Consider the following 21,424-nt stretch of genomic DNA (forward strand, 5'->3'; position numbering starts at 1 on the left):
CTGACACTTAAAGGCACAAAACTGATACATACAGTCATTCAGCCTTGAAATCCTACTCTGCGGTTATAAAGGAGTGTCTTTCTAACAGGATGCCAGTGTGGTAGGCAATTGAGTTCACTCTGCAAGGCAGAAACTCCCCTGCAGAATAGATAGAGTTTACAAGTTCCAGGACTGAACACTCAAAGTCAATTAATTGGACAGGTATAGCTTATACTATGTCTTATTCAAAATAATAGGGAATATACCCTGTCCTCACATTAGGCTTTTAGGATTTATGGGGCACAAATAGTAACTAGTTTGCATCTCAGTTATGTAATAAACATTGAAGTTCCACTTCTTCCTGCATGCCTATCATGCTGTGTTTGTTACAGAGCTCCCTCAGGCCTCACTTATCAGTCTGCACATAATTCTGTTAGAGTTCATCTTTCAATGGTATAGGCTACTTACCCTTCTTTTCTCAGGAAGATCTTTTGGGGATCCAGAGTTTATATACTGTCTGATATACACCCCAAACTGATCTGAAATGCAGTACTTCCAACATGCTAATGCAACTAAAGTGTTAAATGTAAGCAATTTTATTTGTTTAGTCATATGCTTAAAGATCTGAGGTACAAACAAATTCTTAATGATCTGACCCTCATGATGTGTGCTAAGACACACTATGCAAGCACAGTATAGTTTATTGTTTGAAAGTCTTTCCTAAGGTTTTCTACAATGAATTTAAATTTGCTGTAATATAGTTTTACTTGCCAGTTCTTTGATAATATCTGCTTGTGCTCAGTGGCTTGTATACAGCTTTTACTTAGTTGAATTATTTCTAGAGCTGGGTGAAGAGTTAAATCATAAGAACAATCATACTGGGTCAGACAAATGATCCGTCTAGCTCAGTATCCTGTCTTTGACAGTGGCCAATGCGAGATGCTTCAGAGGGAATGAACAGAACAGGGCAATTTTGCGTGATCCATCTGCTGTCATCCAGTCCCAGCTTTTGGAGGTTTAGGGACATCTGGAGCATGAGCTTGCATCCATGATCATATTAGCTAATAGCCATTGATGGACCTATTCTCCATTATCTTATCTAATTCTTTTTTGAACCCAGTTATACTTTTGGCCTTCACACCATCCCTGGCAATGAATTCCACAGGTTGACTGTGAGTAGTGTGAAAAAGTACTTCCCTTTGTTTTAAACCTGCTGCGTATTAATTTCAATGGGTGCCCCTGGCTCTTCTGTTACGTGAAAGGGGTAAATGACACTTTCTTATTCACTTTTTCCATGCCATTCATGATTATATAGACCTCAATCAGTAGGGCTCCGTGTCTGTCATGGAGATCACAGAAGTCAGAGTTTCCGTGACTTCCTGAGACCTCTGTGACTTCTGCAGTGGCTGGTGTGGCTGACCCCAGGGCTTCCCAAGCAGCTAGCCCTGGGGCCAGCAGCTCAGGCAGACCTGGAGACACCACACCAGCTGCTGCTGGAGCAGCTCTGCAGCCAGCCGCTCGTGTAGCCCCGCAGTCAGCCTCACCAGCCACTGCTGGAGCAGCCCCAGCTCCGCGGCCAGCCACACCAGCCAATAGGACCTGGGGGCGGTGCCTGCGGGCGAGAGCAGCATGCGGAGCCTCCTGCCGCCCGACCCCCCTCGACCCCCACCACCTAGGTGCTGGACCTGCTGGCCACTTCCGGGGGGCAGCACGGAGCCAGGACAGGTGGGGAGCCTGCCTTAGCCCTGCTGTGCCACTGACCGGGAGCCGCCTGAAGTAAGCCCACGCCCCAACCCCCTGCCCAGCTCTAAGTCCCCCCCACACCATGAGCCCCTCATGAACCCCAAACCCCTCATCCCCAACCCCATCCCAGAGCCCGCACCCCCAGCCAGAGCCCTCAACCCCTCCCACATCTCAACCCCTGCCTCAACCCGAAGTCCCCTCCCACACACCAAATCCCTCGGCCCCACCCCCCAGCATAGACCCCCCACACACACCAAACCCCTCATCCCTGGTGCCAGCCCAGAACCCACACCCCCAGCCCAGAGCCCATACCCTCTTCCATGTCCTAACCCCCTGCCTCAACCCACGGCCCTCTCCCACACACCAAATCCCTCGGCCCCACCCCCAGCCTAAACCCCCCCTCCTGCACCCCAAACCCCTCATCCCCAGCCCCAGTCTAGAGCCCACACCCCCAGCCCAGAGCCCAAACCCCCTTCCATATCCTAACCCCCTACCTCAACCCACAGCCCCCTCCCACATACCAAATCCCTTGGCCCCACCCCCCAAGTTCTGAGCCCCCTCCTACACCCCAATCCCCTCATCCCCGGCCCCGCCCCAGACCCTGCACCCCCAGCCAGAGACCTCACCCCCCCGCACCCCAACCCTCTGCCCCAGCCCTGAGCCCCCTCCCACACTCCGAACCCCTCAGCCCCGCCCTCACCACATGAATTTTGTTATTGACACATCACCTTCATATTGGTCACATAACAAAATTCATTCTGTGCATGAATGTAAAAAATTAAAGGGAACATTGATGCCTGAGCAACGGTCCCCTAGCATTCTGTTAGCTTTTTTGACTGCCACTGCACACTAAGTGCATATTTTCAGGGAATTATGTTATTTGACAATCAAATGTATTTGAAAAAAATCAGAATTCACTGAATAATATCCACTGAATACTTTACTCAACCAGTCTTAATTATTTCTTTGAGTTAATTAGAAAAATGGCAGAAAACAGAAAATACAACTATTGCTTGTAAGAAACAGTATTGCATATATGTGGAAAGCATTGGGCTGGATAAACTGGACAGACCTCAAAAGGTTTATAGTTCAGAATTAGTTTAGTTCAATATCTAAAAACAGATGCTTCTGCACTTTACCCAGAACTTTTAATTCCTGACTTCAATAAACCATAGTACCTTTCCTTCTCCCCACCCTCCATCAATCTGAGTTTTGCTTTGGAGTGAAACCCAGCTGCTTTTTACCTTCGTTCATCATTCCCTCCACATCATTACAGGGCAGCAGGATGACCTCCTCTCTCCTCCAGCTTGTTTGCGTAAGGGTGAGCTGATTGGTGCTGAGATTGCCTATCTCATGGAGCTGCCTTCTGAGGTGCTGCTTTTCGAACAAAATCTAGACATGCTCCTTTGTTTCCTGTATCTTCTACTGCATTGGCTCTTTGAAATGCTGAAGAAAATTGATATCTCTAAGTGTCTAATGAAATGTTGTGAAATCCCTGTTTTCACATGAGAAATTGGATTTGGGATTTCAGGTTCACACCCAGTGTAATCTGCAGCATATAAATGAGGGTTAAAAGGCAAATGGAGCAACAGGACCTAGAGAAGAATTTAGGGTCCAGCTGCCTGAATGGCCATCTGCCCCTGAGAAGACCTGTCCATGGAGATGTCTTATAATGTGGAAGAAAGCTTCTTTTCCTTGGGATATAAACATTAACCTTATAAATGTAATCATCAAGTGGTCACAAATATGCAGCAACACATGACAATGTAAAGAGTCATGTTAAATTAAATTCCAGTCCTTTTCTTTACTTTGTTCCAAGCTGAACACGACATTTTACAGGGATGAAGTTTAAGAGAAATTTCTATATCAGGAATTTATACCAGGCAAGTACAGATGGGTCTGAACTAAAACACCAGACCTGAACACTCCCAAACTTTGGATGAGTTCAGATCTGGATCTGAACTTTATGGGTTGGGCCTAGCCGTGCTGGAAAGGCAGATGAGGCGCCACCTCCTTTGGCCCACACAGAGTAACCCATCTTATCTGCTCCCTCTTGGACTTTCATAACTGCACTGATCTTTTTAAAAAGTTGTTAAACACATGTACCAGAAACATGGATACCACAACAAAAAACAAGGAAGAATAACAATCTTTACTACTGTACAGTGATCCAGTCAATCTTTCCAATCCCCAGGCCACACGTAACAGCTATCAGAAAGGTATGCTATTTGAATGATAAGATACTTACGTAAACAAGCTAGTGAAATGGAGTCAGTCAAGAGATGCTTGAAAGTTTGAGATTAGATTTTTCTATATGTCCAAAAACTAATGTACATTTGTACATTACATAATGTTTTTGAAGTAAATCTAATGTAATTCATATGACGTAATGAGAAACTGAAGCTGAATTCAAATTAGGACTCTATTCTCTTCCCCTGTCATGTTAGCAGTGAGATCCCTATACCTGGAAAAATACCTCTTTGTTGTCTGACATAAACTAGTATGTTAATAGATATAAGTACTCTAGAGATTGTAGCTCTATTAATTGCTCTAATTATGTGTTCCAAAAACAATCAATGGTTTATTCTTTCAACTGTCAGTTTAATTTGCCTAAGGTATCTCTCTGCTTAGGGCAATAAGCCATCTGTTTTGTTGTTAAACTGCCTTCTGGTTGTCAAGTTTCTGTTATGATAAACTGTAATCTTGCCTTGCAGGTGGTACAGTGAAGGAAAGGAGCTTGAAAACTCACCAGATATTCACATTATCCAGTCAGGAGATCTGCACTCATTGATTATAGTTGAAGCTTTTGAAGAGGACACCGGACGTTATTCTTGCTTTGCTTCAAACATCTATGGGACAGACTCAACTTCTGCAGAGATATACATAGAAGGTAACATTATAAATCTTTGCAAAATGAACTGATCATAAATCTTTAAAAACAGAAAGATGTGTTTTATTTACTAGCACTAAATTTACTGGTTTGCTGCACAGCTGATCAGCGGAAAGTCAACAATTCCAGTCTATTAATACATTTTATCATTTTCTCTCTGAAAGTTCTTTTATATAGGTATTCTTATTGCTCTTTAAATACATTTTTACTAAGCCTTGAGCCTGCAACAAACTCAGATCCAGGACCTCTTGCAGATCTCATTATAAGATCAGGGACTAAAAGTGCTGAGATTGTGATACTGCTCTATAGTTCTTTTCTGTAGCTCCTCTAGAAAAAAGAAAACTCAACCTATGTGTCTAATTCCCCATCAATCTGTTTTTCTCACACTTGTTGCACAAACATTTGAGGAATATGATAGTTCTGGCAATAATTATTATTTCAACAAGGAAAACTGAAATGTAGCCTGAGATTAACCTGTTATCCCCAACTTGTAGCTGTATTCAAACAAGTCCAACACATACTTTGATCCTTATATCTGCATATAATATGTACTGTAAATGAAACTGAATGTATTTGTTTTCTCAGATTTAAGCCCCTTATCTCATATTTTCCATCCTTATGTTCCAAAACCAAGCCATTTAGCTTAAAGTGAGTTCTGTCTATCATGGCTAGGTTTTTACACTGGACCCATTATCATAGTAGCTGGAGGGCCTCACAAGTTTTAAAAGAAATTCATAGGATCTTGGTCTCTCTCTCTTTCCAGACTCTAAGCAGAAGGGGTTTTTATGTCATATTTTTGTTAAGAGTGTGTGTTTATTGTGAGTTATATGACCTAACTTAGTTTGGCACTATTCCCCTCCTAACTGGTCAGCTGCTGTTGGTGCCAAAAACTATTAACTGGCTAAACACTGGCTGTAACACTACTACCGACAATAAAGAAATCTCAGTACGAGGTAACTCTTGTATTGTAGCTCATGTAGGGCAAAATTACCTTCTATTTCAGACATTTACACTTTTGCTTGGTTTCAGCCTTGTGAGCCACATTTTGGAGAAAAATGGGAAAACAAAATAAAATTGTGCAAAAATATTAACATGCAGTTTAATATTTGTGGTTGCACGGGAGAGAACAGGGAGGCCTTCAATCAAGCAGACAGTAACCCTTTATTGGGTTCTGATTGGTTAAAGACGTCTCACTTTGGGATCTACATTTCTGTGTAGATAGAATGAGGGTCACCTAACTAGAGCCTTTTCATTGTTTATGGGAATAAAGAGGCACCTCTTTTGTAAACTTAATTGCTCTTCAGTTGATTCAGGCCCTGAATTAACAAAGGACTCTTATAATCTTAGTTTATTTTAATGGCTCATCCCAACGTTTTACTCAACTCTGTCCTAAGGGTCAAAGGCAAAGTTTAAACCTTGTTACCCCAATTTCATTTGTGATTTAAGTCTCATAAAATGTAATAGAATAACAACATTATTCTATTTTTTCAGTCATTTTAATTGTAATAATATATTTCCATGGGTGTATTCTCTTATTTTTATATAATGGAAAGATAGTTTTCAAGTTTTCAGTTATTTATCTTACTACTTCCAATCATTACATTTTTAAAAATTGCTCTGGAATGGGAATATTGATTTTAATATACATTTTGATATTTATGTGGAGTAAAGTTTTTCCTTGTATCTATTTGGTTCCAAAATTGAATATTTAAATTGTAAGAGTATTTATGGGATATAAATATGTGCCTTCTACTTGGTTTGGCAATGTAATATTACATTGCCAAACCTAGCAAAACCTGCTGTAGTTCCATTTTCTATGTATTTTGTACATGCTACTGTATTTAGGGCCAGATTGTGAGATCCTTACTCTTGCTAATGTGTATCTTACACCATGACTACTCCCGTTAAACTCAATGAGACTGTTTGCGGAGGAAGGTACTACTCAATATAAAGGTATCACAAACTGTCCCTTAATGATATTCTCTCTCTGTTTCTATAATTTGCCAATGAAGAGACAAATCATGGGAAGTGCTGAATACCTGCAACACCCACTTAAAACAGTGGGAGTTGTGGGTACTCAGCAGGCGCTTACTACCTCTCCAGATTTGGGCCACAATCTGCTTTTATAAAAGACAACTGGAATTGGATAGGAGACACCGCTAGGTGGAGACATTCTCTACTAGGCACCTCAAAGAAAAAAACAGATTCTGATCACAAGGGAAGCAGAGTCAGATATTGTCTTGAGTACCAGGCCACTGACAAATGGAGCTATGATTCCTCTTACCAAAACAGTGCTAAATGGGCAGTGGCTGGAGGAGGAACCAGTAACCCGAAGAATACTAGATGTGGTTACAGGTCCCTGATGTTTTTGTGATAGTAATACCAAACATCTAAGTATAAGCTCTTATTTGACCACACAATACTTCCAAAGGCATGTGCCACAGAGCATAGAACAGTCAAAAGATTTAGATATTAGTGACATTTTAAGGAGGAATTGTGGGGCATCGAGCCAGACATTCACTTTAGATGCTGTTTTCCTCACTTGAATCCATCCCATTTCAAATCTGTATTGGACCAAGATTTATCATTAGTAGTGTTGGATTTAATTCAGTGTACTGTATTACTTCATTTTTACTGCACATAATCTTTTGGTTTGTTTTAACTTTATAATCCTAATTTTAAAAGGCTATATAAGAAATCCTAATAATGGAGGTTTGCGTACTTGCTAGACAAATTGCTGAAAATTTTGATTCCATGTGAAATGTTTTTCCCTTCCACAGGTGCCTCCTCTTCTGAATCTGAAGGTGAAATTAGCACAGAAGAAATGGATCAGTAAGTATTGCTTGCGTTAAGATATTCCAAAAATTTTATTGAAAAAAAAAAGTAGGTGTGTGATTTTTAAGTTTTTAAAGTTTTTAAAATATTTTTAACCTCTAAAATATAAAATGGGAGAATTTGTGGTTGTTTAAGTGAGCAGTTTCCCTTCTTCAAAGTGGTAGGTGCACAGATTCTCAATGTGGGTCACCACCTGTCTGTAGCCATAAAGTACAGAACCAAAAGTTGACTGGATGCTTGACAAAAGACTACAAAAGACTACCCCCACTTTCCAGGGACCCCCACAGTTTCAAGACGCTTCCAAAGCTAGCCCCTCTGGACTCTGGACTCTGAAACAAAAAACCCGAATCTCTCGTTCTGCATCAGCACCTTGCAAAAATAATACTCAGCAAGAAAAATTTTACTACTGCAGAGAACTGTAACCATAACTTTAAAAGATCTCCCTTTTTCAGGAGGTCTGGATCCATGGACCTATCCCTTCAAAGAAGGGGAAATTGTCAGGTAAGCAACCACAAATTCTCCAATTCTCTCTCAGGGCTAGCTCCATAGATCCTCAGTGTGTGATTTTCTCAACAGTAACAAAATTCCTAGGGAATGATCAAAATAATGTCACTGAGAGAAAAGGATTCCCCTACTCTATGAAAGCACTGCAGCGTGCAAGACTTGCCTGTCAACATCTGCATCAGCTGAATACTGTGTATATCTTGTAAAACTTGGTAAATGAATACAGGGATGACCATGTTGTAGCTTTACAGATTTCATCATAAGAGACCTCCCTTTCTCATCTCATGATGCCACCAGCGCTTGTACTAAGTGAGCTCTGGTGCCCACTGGAGGTTTGAATTGTTTTGCTCTATATGCCTCAGCAATGCATCAGCATATCCACTGTGAAATTGATGATTCTGATGCCTTGGTACTTTTTTTTTTTTTTTTGGATGAAATAAGACCAGTAAGGGTGTTTTTCTTATGCAGTTCTTTTCAGACAAAACTTTTAAGCTCTCCTTACATTCAGCTAATGCCATAGCTTCTCCTTTGGATGAGACGGATGTGGACAAAAAGAAGGCAATGAGATCTCTTGTGCTCAATGAAAAATCAAATCTACTTTTGGAATAAAGGTGGGATCCATTCTCAAATTCACCTTATCTTTGTGAAACTTGCAGCAGGATGGATCAACTGAAAAAGCTCCCTACTCTGACAACCTTCTTGCCAAAGTGATAGCGATCAAAAACGTCTTTTGATAGTCAATTAATACAATGAAACTGATTTCGTAGGTTCAAAGGGCACCTGGATTAAGGCATTGAGCAGCACAATGTTCAAATCCCAAGACAAAGCTTGCTGCACCTTATGGAGATGCAATAGCTGAACAACTGTAATGAAGCACTGAGATAGTTGAAGATGACTCAGAAATTTACTATACATCTATGCTGTTGCCACATTTGGATCAGTGACTGAGTCGCTTGAGCGAGCCCCTCCTTTGATGGGTCTCTGATTAGAATGTTGCCCAGGAAAGGGTATACCTGTATCCTCTTCTGCCTGCGAAGGTCCATTATAAAGTAAAATTATGAACATAAGCTAAAATTATGACTGAAATGTATTTATCAGACTAGTATGGGGAGTGGGTAAACCTGTTCCTCGAAGACAAAGGACAAGCTGATGCCTCTAGCCAGATGTCATCAAAGTTGATTGTCATCACCTGTCAAGAGGCCATTCTTTGGCAATGAAGAGGGACAGGAATAGGTTGAGCTGCATTTTAACAAACAACATGGAACCTCTTTCACCACAAGACTCTGTGTCTCCATCCTCACAGTGGGAAGGCATTTTATCTAGGCATAACTCCAGGAAAATGCAGGAACTCTGCTGAACAAGTGAGGCATTATATCTAGTGTTGGAATTTGTATTGCAGGAAGATTTGTTTCTCCCCTTTCAGGCTTAGCCTTGGGCCATTTGCTTTTGCAATAGTCTTGCCTTCTGTAATTAGAGGAGTAGTCATGAAAAGGATATATAGACTGTAATAAGACCAGCTATTCCTTTTCCTGGATTTGGAGTTAAGAGGGTTCTGTAAGGTCTTTTTTAATTTAATTGAGGATTCCACCACCATTTTGTCAAACTACTCCCCACATAAGCAACTTCCTGAATATTTTGAAGCCCCTAACATGATTTCAGCCTGTATATTTCCAGGCTTGTAATGAGAGGTGCCATCTGGTCACCACATTGGAGGCCAAGGTATATGCTGAAAACATCAAAGCATCCCTGGTTGCATCAACTTTGAATGCTGAAACCACTGAGATGTTCTTTAACTCCAAACCTTACTACAATGATTTCTTAGCCTTTTTTGGCAGTTTGGCTGCCAAATTGTCAGTCAAAGCCAGTACCATAGAGAGGAACATACAGCCTCAAATGACTCAGGTTGGCTTGGTTCATGAATCTTCCTCAAATTTTGGAATTGACATGAAGCTAGAGCTGAGCAAATAATTGATTTTTCAGCTTGGTGACTGTACCAACTTTTTTGTTTGTTTGTTTTGTTTCTGTTTTGGGTGTTTTTTAAACCCCCTATTTCTGTTGTTCTTTAAATAAGTCTAGCTGAATTTCAAAATGAAATGTAATTTCAAAACAAAAAGTCACAACATTTTGTTTCAAAAATGTTGAAATAAAACATTCAGACTTCTTTTTTTTTAATAATTTGTTTTGGCTGAAACTATTAACTGAATTTGACCAATCAACTGCATTTTTTGGCAAATAAAACTATTTGAAATTTTTGCCCTGCTCTACCAAAAGCCCTACATGAAATCAGGAGAGTTCCACCAGTCTTCAAGTTTCAAAATGAAAGTTTTGCACAGCACTAGCAATGGCTTTTCTAAGGGTCTCATTCCTAACCGTTCTTCTCTTTCGCAAGATTATTAGAGGATGAGCTATTTGATTCCTCCAGGTCTGTCAACTATTTTCCTGCTCTTAAAGAGATGGGAAAACACCACCTGATTGTTGTCTCCAGGTTGCTTGCTTCAGTTAGGTTTTGAAGCCATGTACTGCAGTCCTGTATTTCTTGATAAAGAGAATGCTGCTCTGAGTTAGTAGCTAGATGTCCCCAAAGAACAGGATGATGTTGGACTAGATGTAGGATAACCAGAATTTCCTTTTCTTGCTACTTAGCTTCCAGCTGTCATCTCATGAACCTGAATATTCTATATTTAAAGGAAATGAATACTACATCATCTGCTAAAAACGTAACAACTCTCACATTTGCAAATAAGAAAGCAATGTTTCCTAAAGCTGAATACTCAGTTTGCAGCAGTGTTTTTTCAGACTCTTGAGTCTGGCTTCCCTGGGAAGGCTCTGATACCTTCCAGAGGAGGTGCACATATGGCCCAAAGAAAATGAAAAAGAAGACTGGCTCTTCATTTTAATCATTTTTACTTAGCACTAAAAACAAAACAGAACCAGCTATCATATTCAGGATGTTAGCTGAATTATAAATGGAAATGACATAGCAGAAATAAAAAAACCATAATTACATCTGTAAAATGTGCTACCAAAATTCTTAATATTTTTGTCAAAGTGAAGATATTCCTGCTGCTCTTTTTTAAGAACCAGATTATTTATTCTGTGTCATAGTGGACAACAACATTTCTGTTAGACTCTGAGAGCCAGATCCTCACATGTGCCTAAGGAGTATTGAGTACAATTGAGGAAGGAATGGTATGCACCCCTTGTTCCTAAAGTTGGCTCTGTGCTGGTCCAATCCCCCACAATAGATTGGAGCAGTTTTAGAGACACAAATTTGGTTAATCCATGCTGGTTTTTATAATATACTGTAAAACTAAATCAGCCACCTGAGTAGTATATGGCAAATTTATGCAACAAAATTATTAACTCCACATATATATATATGAAATTGACTTTATCATATTGATTTAGATGAGACCTAAAGTTAATCCTAAAATGAAGTTTTTATAGTATTGTAATACCGTGCATATTATGGGAGCATAATCAGAGAGAACATCTATGCAATACTATCCTCTACTCACAAAAGCACACTGCTCATTTTTAGAAAAAATTGTTTGTTTGTTTAAATATTTCACAGAGTCCAGAAACCAACTGATGTCTCTTTGAATGCACCATCTCCTGCTACTAACACTACAACCACTCATCAAGAGACACCAAAGGTGCCATCTACTGTGGGTCAGCCAGTTTATCAGGTACAGGAGACAATATGCTATATGATCTATTTAAGAAAAATCTTTCTTTAAAATATACATCTTATACAGTTCAATTTTTACACATGATAGACTTGTAGCTCTGCACCTCATGATGATACGTGGCTGCATGCACACATAGATATCATGACTGCTAGCTAACCATATAACACATGGCAGAGAGAGTGGAGCCTCTTGCTCCCAGAGCATAGGCATCAGAAGCACCGGGAAAGTGGTGGGTTTCAGAGCCCAAGCCCAAAGGTCTACACAGCCTTTTTTAGCTCTATAGCATGAGCCTGAGTCTGTAGACCTAGGCTCGCCTCTGAGATTTGCTGCCAAGGGTTTTAAAATGCAGCATAGCCATACCCTATGGGTATGTCTACACTATGAAATTAGGTCGAATTTATAGAAGTCGTTTTTTTAGAAATCGTTTTATATAGTCGATTGTGTGTGTCCCCACACAAAATGCTCTAAGTGCATTAAGTGCATTAACTCGGCGGAGTGCTTCCACAGTACCGACGCTAGTGTCGACTTCCGGAGCGTTGCACTGTAAGTAGCTATCCCACAGTTCCTGCAGTCTCCGCTGCCCATTGGAATTCTGGGTTGAGATCCCAATGCCTGATGGGGCAAAAAACATTGTCGCGCGTAGTTCTGGGTACATATCATCAGGCCCTCCCTCCCTCCCTCTGTGAAAGCAACGGCAGACAATCATTTCACGCCTTTTTTCCTGAGTTACCTGTGCAGACGCCATACCATGGCAAGTATGGAGCCTGCTCAGCTCACTGTCACCATATGTCTCCTGGGTGCTGGCAGACGCGGTACTGCATTGCTACACAGCAGCAGCAACCCATTGCCTTGTGGCAGCAGATGGTGCAATAGGCCTGAAAACCATCCTCATCGTGTCCGAGGTGCTCCTGGCCGCCTCAGTAAGGTTGGTCAGGAGCGCCCGGGCAGACATGGGCGCAGGGACTAAATTAGGAGTGACTCGACCAGATCATTCTCTTTAGTCCTGCAGGCAGTCCTATTGCACCATCTTCTGCCGAGCAGCCAGGAGATGTGGATGGCTTGCAGTCCTACTGCACTGTCTGCTGCCAGCCAAAGATGTAAAAGATAGATGGAGTGGATCAAAACAAGAAATAGACCAGATTTGTTTTGTATTCATTTGCTCCCCCCTCCCTCCCTCCTTCCCTCCATGATACCAATGGCCGACAATCGTTTTGGTGAGGTCTGTCAGGGGCACCTTGAAAACTTTAATAAGAGATTCAGTCTTGCCTGAAATAGCAGAGGGAGGGATAGCTTAGTGGGTTGAGCATTGGCCTGCTAAACCCAGGGTTTTGAGTTCAATCCTTGAGGGGGCCATTCTGTGTGACAGTTGTTTTTGTTTCTCCTTGATGTAAAGCCACCCCCTTTGTTGATTTTAATTCCCTGTAAGCCAACCCTGTAAGCCATGTCGTCAGTCACCCCTCCCTCCGTAAGAGCAACGGCAGACAATCGTTCTGCGCCTTTTTTCTGTGCAGACGCCATACCACAGCAAGCACGGAGCCCGCTCAGATCACTTTGGCAATTAGGAGCACATTAAACACCACACGCATTATCCAGCAGTATATGCAGCACCAGAACCTGGCAAAGCGAAATCGGGCCAGTAGGCGACGTCAGCGCGCTGACGAGAGTGATGAGGACATGGACACAGACTTCTCTCAAAGCACGGCCCCTGGCAATGTGGGCATCATGGTGCTAATGGGCCAGGTTCATGCGGTGGAACGCCGATTCTGGGTCTGGGAAAAAAGCACAGACTGGTGGGACCGCATAGTGTTGCAGGTCTGGGACAATTCCCAGTGGTTGCGAAACTTTCGCATGCGTAAGGGCACTTTCATGGAACTTTGTGACTTGCTTTCCCCTGCCCTGAGGCGCAAGAATACCAAGATGAGAGCAGCCCTCACAGTTGAGAAGCGAGTGGCAATAGCCCTGTGGAAGTTTGCAATGCCAGACAGCTACCGGTCAGTCAGGAATCAATTTGGAGTGGGCAAATCTACTGTGGGGGCTGCTGTGATGCAAGTAGCCAACGCAATCAAAGATCTGCTGATATCAAGGGTACTGACCCTGGGAAATGTGCAGGTCATAGTGGATGGCTTTGCTGCAATGGGATTTCCTAACTGGTGGGGCCATAGACGGAACCCATATCCCTATCTTGGCACCGGAGCACCAAGCCGGCGAGTACATAAACCGCAAGGGGTACTTTTCAATAGTGCTGCAAGCACTGGTGGATCACAAGGGACGTTTCACCAACATCAACGTGGGATGGCCGGGAAAGGTACATGACGCTCGCATCTTCAGGAACTCTGGTCTGTTTCAAAAGCTGCAGGAAGGGACTTTATTCCCAGACCAGAAAATAACCGTTGGGGATGTTGAAATGCCTTTTATGTATCCTTGGGGACCCAGCCTACCCCTTAACGCCATGGCTCATGAAGCCATACACAGGCAGCCTGGACAGTAGTCAGGAGCTGTTCAACTACAGGCTGAGCAAGTGCAGAATGGTGGTAGAATGTGCATTTGGACATTTAAAAGCACGCTGGCGCAGTTTACTGACTCGGTTAGACCTCAGCGAAACCAATATTACCACTGTTATTACTGCTTGCTGTGCGCTCCACAATATCTGTGAGAGTAAGGGGGAGATGTTATGGCGGAGTGGGAGGTTGAGGCAAATCACCTGGCCGCTGGTTACACGCAGCCAGACACCAGGGCGTTTAGAAGAGTACAGGAGGGCGTGATGCGCATCAGAGAAGCTTTGAAAACCAGTTTCATGACTGGACAAGCTATGGTGTGAAAGTTCTGTTTGTTTCTCCTTGATGAAACCCCCCACCCCTTGGTTCACTCTACTTCCCTGTAAGCTAACCACCCTCCCCTCCTCCCTTTGATCACCACTTGTAGAGGCAATAAAGTCATTGTTGCTTCACATTCATGCATTCTTTATTCATTCATCACACAAATAGGGGGATAACTGCCAAGGTAGCCTGGGTGGGGTGGTGGAGGACAGAAGCACCAGGAAGGGTGGTGGAAGAGGGAAAGACAAGGCCACACAGCACTTTAAAAGTTTAAAACTTTAAAACTTATTGGATGCCAGCCTTCTGTTGCTTGGGCAATCCTCTGGGGTGGAGTGGCTGGGTGGCCGGAGGCCACCTCACCATTCTTGGGCATCTGGGTGAGAAGGCTATGGAACTTGGGGAGGAGGGCGGTTGGTTATACAGGGGCTGTAGCGGCAGTCTTTGCTCCTCCTGCCTTTCCTGCAGCTCAACCATATGCTGGAGCATATTAGTTTGATCCTCCAGCAACCTCAGCATTGAATCCTGCCTCCTCTCATCACACTGCTGCCACCTTTCAGCTTCAGCCCTCTCTTCAGCCCGCCACTTACTCTCTTCAGCCTGCCACTTACTCTCTTCAGCCCGCCACCTCTGCTCCCGGTCATTTTGTGCTTTCCTGCGCTCTGACATTGTCTGCCTTCACGCATTCGTCTGCGCTCTGTCAGAGTGGGAGGACAGCATGAGCTCAGAGAACATTTCATTGCAAGTGCATTTTTTTCACCTTTTAATCTTCACTAGCCTCTGTGAAGGAGAAGATCCTGTGATCATTGAAACACATGCAGCTGGTGGAGGAAAAAAAAGGGACAGTGGTATTTAAAAAGACACATTTTATAGAACAATGGCTACACTCTTTCACGGTAAACCTTGCTGTTAACATTACATACATAGCACATGTGCTTTCATTCCAAGGTCGCATTTTGCTTCCCTCCACCACGTGGCTAGCCCCTCACCCCTCACCCTTCCACGTGGCTAACAGCGGGGAACATTTCTGTTCAGCCACAGGCAAACAGCCCAGCAGGAATGGCACCTCTGAATGTCCCCTTAAGAAAAAAACCCTATTTCAACCAGGTGACCATGAATGATATCACTCTCCTGAGGATAACAAAGAGAGATAAAGAACGGATGTTGTTTAAATGCCAGCAAACATACACTGCAATGCTTTGTTCTACAATGATTCCCGAGTATGTGCTACTGGCCTGGAGTGGTAAAGTGTCCTACCACGGTGGACGGAATAAGGCTGCCCTCCCCAGAAACCTTTTGCAAAGGCTTTGGAAATACATCCAGGAGAGCCGCGAATGCCAGGGCAAATTAATCATTAAACAGGCTTGCTTTTAAACCATGTATAGTATTTTAAAAGGTACACTCACCAGAGGTCCCTTCTCTGCCTGGCGGGTCCGGGAGGCAGCCTTGGGTGGGTTCCAGGGGTACTGGCTCCAGGTCCAGGGTGAGAAACAGTTCCTGGCTGTCGGGAAAACCGGTTTCTCCACTTGCTTGCTGTGAGCTATCTACAACTTCATCATCATCATCTTCCTCGTCCCCAAAACCTGCTTCCGTGTTGCCTCCATTTCCATTGAAGGAGTCAAACAACACGGCTGGGGTAGTGGTGGCTGAACCCCCTAAAATGGCATGCAGCTCATCATAGAACCGGCATGTTTGGGGTTTTGACCCGGAGCGGCCGTTTGCCTCTCTGGTTTTCTGGTAGGCTTGCCTCAGCTCCTTAAGTTTCACGCGGCACTGCTTCGGGTCCCTGTTATGGCCTCTGTCCTTCATGCCCTGGGAGATTTTGACAAATGTTTTGGCATTTCAAAAACTGGAACGGAGTTCTGATAGCACGGATTCCTCTCCCCATACAGCGATCAGATCCCATACCTCCTGTTTGGTCCATGTTAGCTCTTTTGCGATTCTGGACTCCTTCATGGTCCCCTCTGCTGATGAGCTCTGCATGGTCACCTCTGCTGATGAGCTCTGCACTCACCTGCAGCTTGCCACGCTGGCCAAACAGGAATTTGAAATTCAAAAGTTCGCAGGCCTTTTCCTGTCTACCTGGCCAGTGCATCTTAGTTGAGACTGCTGTCCAGAGCAGTCACAATGGAGCACTCTGGGATAGCTCCCGGAGGCCAATACTGTCTAATTGCGTCCACAGTACCCCAAATTCGACCCAGCAAGGCCGATTTCAGCGCTAATCCCCTTGTCGGGGTGGAGTAAGGAAATGGATTTTAAGAGCCCTTTAAGTCAAAAAAAAGGGCTTCGTCGTGTGGACGGGTGCAGGGTTAAATCGATTTAACGCTGCTAAATTCAACCTCAACTCCTAGTGTAGATCAGGGCTAAAACTATGAGGCAATGAGCAAAAGGAGCAGCTGTACCATCTCAGCCAGTAGAGGGAATTCATGCACTCTCTACCAGGTCAGACATTCCATGTAGTAAAGGGCAGTTGCAACTGTAGATCAGTTCATTAGTGTCTTCACATTACAGACTGATTTGTTCACATTCAGTAGTGATAGACATATGATATAATGTAGCCTCTTTTTTCCTGATGGGACTCATTGCAATTAATTTTAATTCAGTGACGCTGCTATGATTTGTGTTAAAATAGTTTCTATAATGTTTTTATTTAGCATATTATTTCATATTTTAATATTCCTATTTAGAGTTTTCTAATTGATCTTAGCTTATAATTCTTCTCCTTTGTGAAGGCAGAATATTTGCCTTTAAGAGTAAACTATATCCCTCTGTACAGGAAACCGCTAGCCATATTGTTTAATTGAAAAGTTGTGAGCAGATATGACTGAATCCTTGATGACCAACTTCCTTAAAATGTTATGTCTAAGCCTATTTGCCTACTCTTTGCCAAGAGTATAAATGAGCTATTTATTTCGCCGGACTTCATTATATATATAGTTAGTGGTGTATTGTATTGTACCTATATAATATTTAGGAAAGGTATGAAATACACTGGCAAAATATTATTTGTACAACAAATTTTTACTATATTTTATGGCTTGATGAGCTAACAAAATAGTGCACCAAATTCAGCTCTCACTTATATTATGGTATAGCTGAATTAACCTCCTTTAAAGCAGAGTTACTCTGGATGTACACCACTGTAACTGAGAGCTGAATTTCTTTCAGGAAGCTAAATGTAAATAATGGCAGTTACACAATGGAATCGTGGTAACAATAGCACAAAGTAAAGATACGCATTTAACTGGACATCTTAGGTCTATTAGGAGGGAGTAAAATGGATAATAGCAAAGGTGTTAGACACAGTAGGTACAAGTCCTCCTTTGTTAAACTCTCTACACCTTCATTATCTTTTCCATTTTCTTATGTGAAATCATATAGATGAGGCATGCTCTCAAGAGACAAAGTGCTGTATATCAGTTCTGATTGACAAGGGAACAGGCCTTTCATTCTGTGACACTATACCAGTACAGAGAGGAGGATGTGTCTAAGGACATTCAAAGTAGTTTTCACTCACCCATCTTTTCCTGGAAAATAATCTCTTACCGTTGTTTTTTTTTCCCCCTATGGACTCTAAGGACTTAATTGCTCATCAGCTTTTTTCTCCTACAGACTTTGAGGGCCACATTTTCAAGAGTGGGCTTTCATTTTGTACTTTTATACTTGCATTAAACACAAATTGAGTAGTTAGGTGTGCAAATGTCCAGTTTCCAAACACAAATGCAGAAATTGTGCTCCCATGGTTGCATACACAATTTACTTCAGCAAAATTAAAGGCCATCTGAAAATGTGCCTCTATATGCTATCAAAATAAGATTACCTTGTGATTTCTATAAGTCATTTTCACCTCAGAGGCTCAGTTTAGTTAACCAAAGGCTCACCATCATAGTTATTAGCACATCTCACTTACAAGAACTGAAAGGTTTATACATCTGCATAAGAAGTCTGTATACAGTAGCAAGTTACTGTGAAACAATTAGCCATCTTGGGCCAGATTTGTAAAGATATTTGGGCACTCAAAGATGCAGGTAGTTACCCAGTGGGATTTACAAAAGCCCACCTAATGCCTACCTGTATCTTTAGGCACTTGAATACCTTTAAAAATCTGGCCCCTTATGTATAGAAAACTCTCTGTGATGCTTTCCAGGGATACCCAGGGTCATGAGGCCCCTCGCTACCACCTGACCTTAGCATTAGGATGTCTTGTCAGTTCCCTGATTCTTGCTGTCTATGTTAGCAATAGGCACACATTAACCCCCAAGGCTTCAAAGCCTCCCTCAGGCCTGCCCAGCCCATGATCCACTGAACACTCACTGAATTTATAGATTCTCTACTCCCAAAGGAAGAGTACACATCAGCTTACTAGCTGTGACTCAGGATCACCACTCTTCTTAACACATCACATTTATATATATATTTATAGTGAAAACAAGATTACATTTATTATCAAAGAACAAAAATTCGAATTATAGTAAGTAAAAATATTGGAAACAAATGGTTACATATAAAACAAAATCATAACATGCTTTCTAGAGCCTAAACTTAACTCACGGGACATTCCTTAGTCTCATATAGCATGGCTTACCCCAAATCCTTTCCCCATTGTTTTCAGCCAGGATGGCTGAGATCCTCCTTTCATAAGATCAAGCCCATTGGCAGTTTCTCTGCCCAGACTGAAGGATGCCCAGTGTACCTCTATTTCCCCCAGTTACACCCCTAAAAGTTCATTATCTGTACTTGTAAACAGGATAACCCCTCTGTTGTTTTTTCCTCCAGCACTCGCAATCTATTCATAAGCATTTGAATTAATATGCAAATAGACTTCCATTGTAAAATACACAATACACAATGGTCAGCCAGGGAGATAAGTATCTCCTATCTCCTGCCTGGAGAAGTCTGACTCATTGCATACTACCTCTGTGTGACCTGCCTTTACCTACAAGACCTTAAGGATATAATGTTCCGTATATGTACAAAACTGATTACACATTATCTGCAGATACATTTCACAATAATTATGACGATGAATGTGACACATGCTTTCAGTAGAGACCTTACATGACCTCTTTTGGTGAACCCAGGGGATACCTGTAACCCTATGTACCCCTGTTCCCTGTCTGCCAGTGGCCATCAAGTGGTCCTTGGGTCACACTCCTCACTCTTAAATTCTGATGAACTAAAAATCTTGAGGGTGTTCTGATTGTACTACCCTGGGGAGTCTGCTATACTTTTCAGCCCTTTACCAGACATTTTCAAGATATCAGTCAACACGGATTTTAGATGCCTATATAAAAATGAGGTCTGCTGTACCATGGTAAATTTCTCCATTTCCTGGAATTAGGCTGGTAACGTCCAACCTGATGCTAAATCACTGAACTAATGGGAATTTGCTGTTGACTTCAACAAGAACAGGTCCTTTGAGTGACCCCAGCTTTGACAGCATTGCCTGGGGCATGCAAGCAAGTCCATCAGTTGTCCAGAAAAAGTCATCAGTTTCAGTTTTGTTGGCTTGTAAGAGACTGCCTTTGAAATTTGAAAGCCTCCTCTCTCCAGTGAAACTGAAAATTTAATTATACTGATTTTGGGCGATTTCTCCTCCCCCAGAAAGGAATTGTATATCAAGTTTTCGTCAGCAAGTTATGCAATGTAGATTAGAAAAACTCTGCCAGCAGCATGATATTTTCATTTTGATTCCACTCACCCAGCTGAGTAAGGTCAGTGCTGAGGTATTCCACCTCTGTAAATCTGTTTGCTTTGGCAGATGAAGGTCACATGTATGATTTAAATTTCTAAGAATTAACACCCCCTAAGTATTTTGTAAATCGGAATGCTCACTTAAAAGGAGCCTACCTCTCAGGCAGCCTACATGGATTTGCCTTGCTGCAGTACCCATGGCAAATACAATGCCTGTAATGAAGAATTCAGTCCTCTTTTCTAGGGTTAACATAGTAAAACAACTCTTTTTAAAAGGTTTAGTGGTACACAGGCAACAGCATATCCAGGAAGATTACTACCGTTATCAGTCTTCTACAGAGCAACTTCTTTTCTCCAGTTTAAATATCCTAGTCTGGATCCTGAATCCCATTGTTTTTCATACTGCATACTAGGTAATGCCATGAAAGAACTCATGACTGTAAAACTAAACAGGCTTTTTATTATGAAAATTATTTACAGAAAAGCAACTGTAGCTATCATTCTAGTCACATGCACACAAACTGGCTTCCTCGTAACTAGGGTTGCCAACTCTCTATTTGCAGAAAACCTAACGCCCTTGCCATGCCCCGTCATGCCCCTTCTCTGAGGCTCCGCCCCTGCTCACTCCATCTGCGCCCCCATCGCTCGCTCTCCCCCACCCTCGCTCATTTTCACTGGGCTGAGGCACGGGATTGGGGTACGAGAGTGGGTGAGAGCTCCAGCTGGGGATGAGGGGTCTGGGGTGGGGCCGGCGATGAGGGGTATGGGGTGCAGGAGGGGCTCTGGGCTCAGGGCAGGGGCCAAAGGGTTCAGGGTGTCGGAGGGGACTCCAGGCTGGGGCCGAGGGGTTCAGATTGCAGGAGGGGGCTCAGGGCTGGAGTAGGGGGTTAGGGCATGGGAGGGAGTTGGGGCATGGGAGGAGGTTTGGGGTGTGGGCTCTGGGCAGCGCTTACCTCAGGCAGCTCCCGGGAAGCTGCCGGCATGTCTGGCTCCTAGGCGGAGGCACAGCCAGGCGGCTCTGCAGTCTGCACACTGTCCCTGCCTGCCAGCGCCACCCCAACAGCTCCCATTGTCTGGGAACTGCGGAGCCGGCGCTGTGGGGAGAGGGGAAAGCAGTGCGCGGAGCTCCCCTGGCATCCCATAATCCTAGGAACCAGAGGGAGATGCTGGCAGCTTTCTGGGAGCTGCGCAGAGCTGGGCAGGCACCCTGCCTGCTCCACTGTGGGCAGCCAACTGAACTTTTAATGGCCTGGTCAGCAGTGTTGACCAGAGCC

General features: G+C 43.1%; 2 protein-coding genes across 3 annotated transcripts in view; one reads left to right on the forward strand and one right to left on the reverse strand.

Moving 5' to 3' along the window:
• The window catches only part of MYPN (myopalladin), a 106,576-nt gene that overhangs the window by 26,468 nt on the left and 58,684 nt on the right, over positions 1-21,424 (forward strand). The window contains exons 3-5 of the mRNA XM_037905846.2: positions 4,437-4,612; positions 7,393-7,444; positions 11,526-11,640. Coding sequence (XP_037761774.1) covers positions 4,437-4,612; positions 7,393-7,444; positions 11,526-11,640 — 343 coding nt within the window. The remainder of the gene's footprint in view (positions 1-4,436; positions 4,613-7,392; positions 7,445-11,525; positions 11,641-21,424) is intronic.
• Positions 4,472-21,424, reverse strand: part of LOC119566874 (WAS/WASL-interacting protein family member 2-like) — a 140,284-nt gene continuing 123,331 nt past the window's right edge. The window contains exons 4-5 of one of the 2 annotated variants that reach the window (XM_043551257.1): positions 7,335-7,410; positions 4,481-4,591 (exon numbers count right to left, since the gene is read on the reverse strand). The gene's annotated coding sequence lies outside the window, so the exon portion shown is untranslated. Of the gene's footprint in view, positions 4,592-7,334; positions 7,411-21,424 lie in introns of both variants that reach the window. The other variant, XM_043551256.1, reaches the window with a different exon arrangement.

Source organism: Chelonia mydas, chromosome 7 (genome assembly GCF_015237465.2).
Source record: "Chelonia mydas isolate rCheMyd1 chromosome 7, rCheMyd1.pri.v2, whole genome shotgun sequence".
NCBI classification, from domain to species: domain Eukaryota; kingdom Metazoa; phylum Chordata; order Testudines; family Cheloniidae; genus Chelonia; species Chelonia mydas.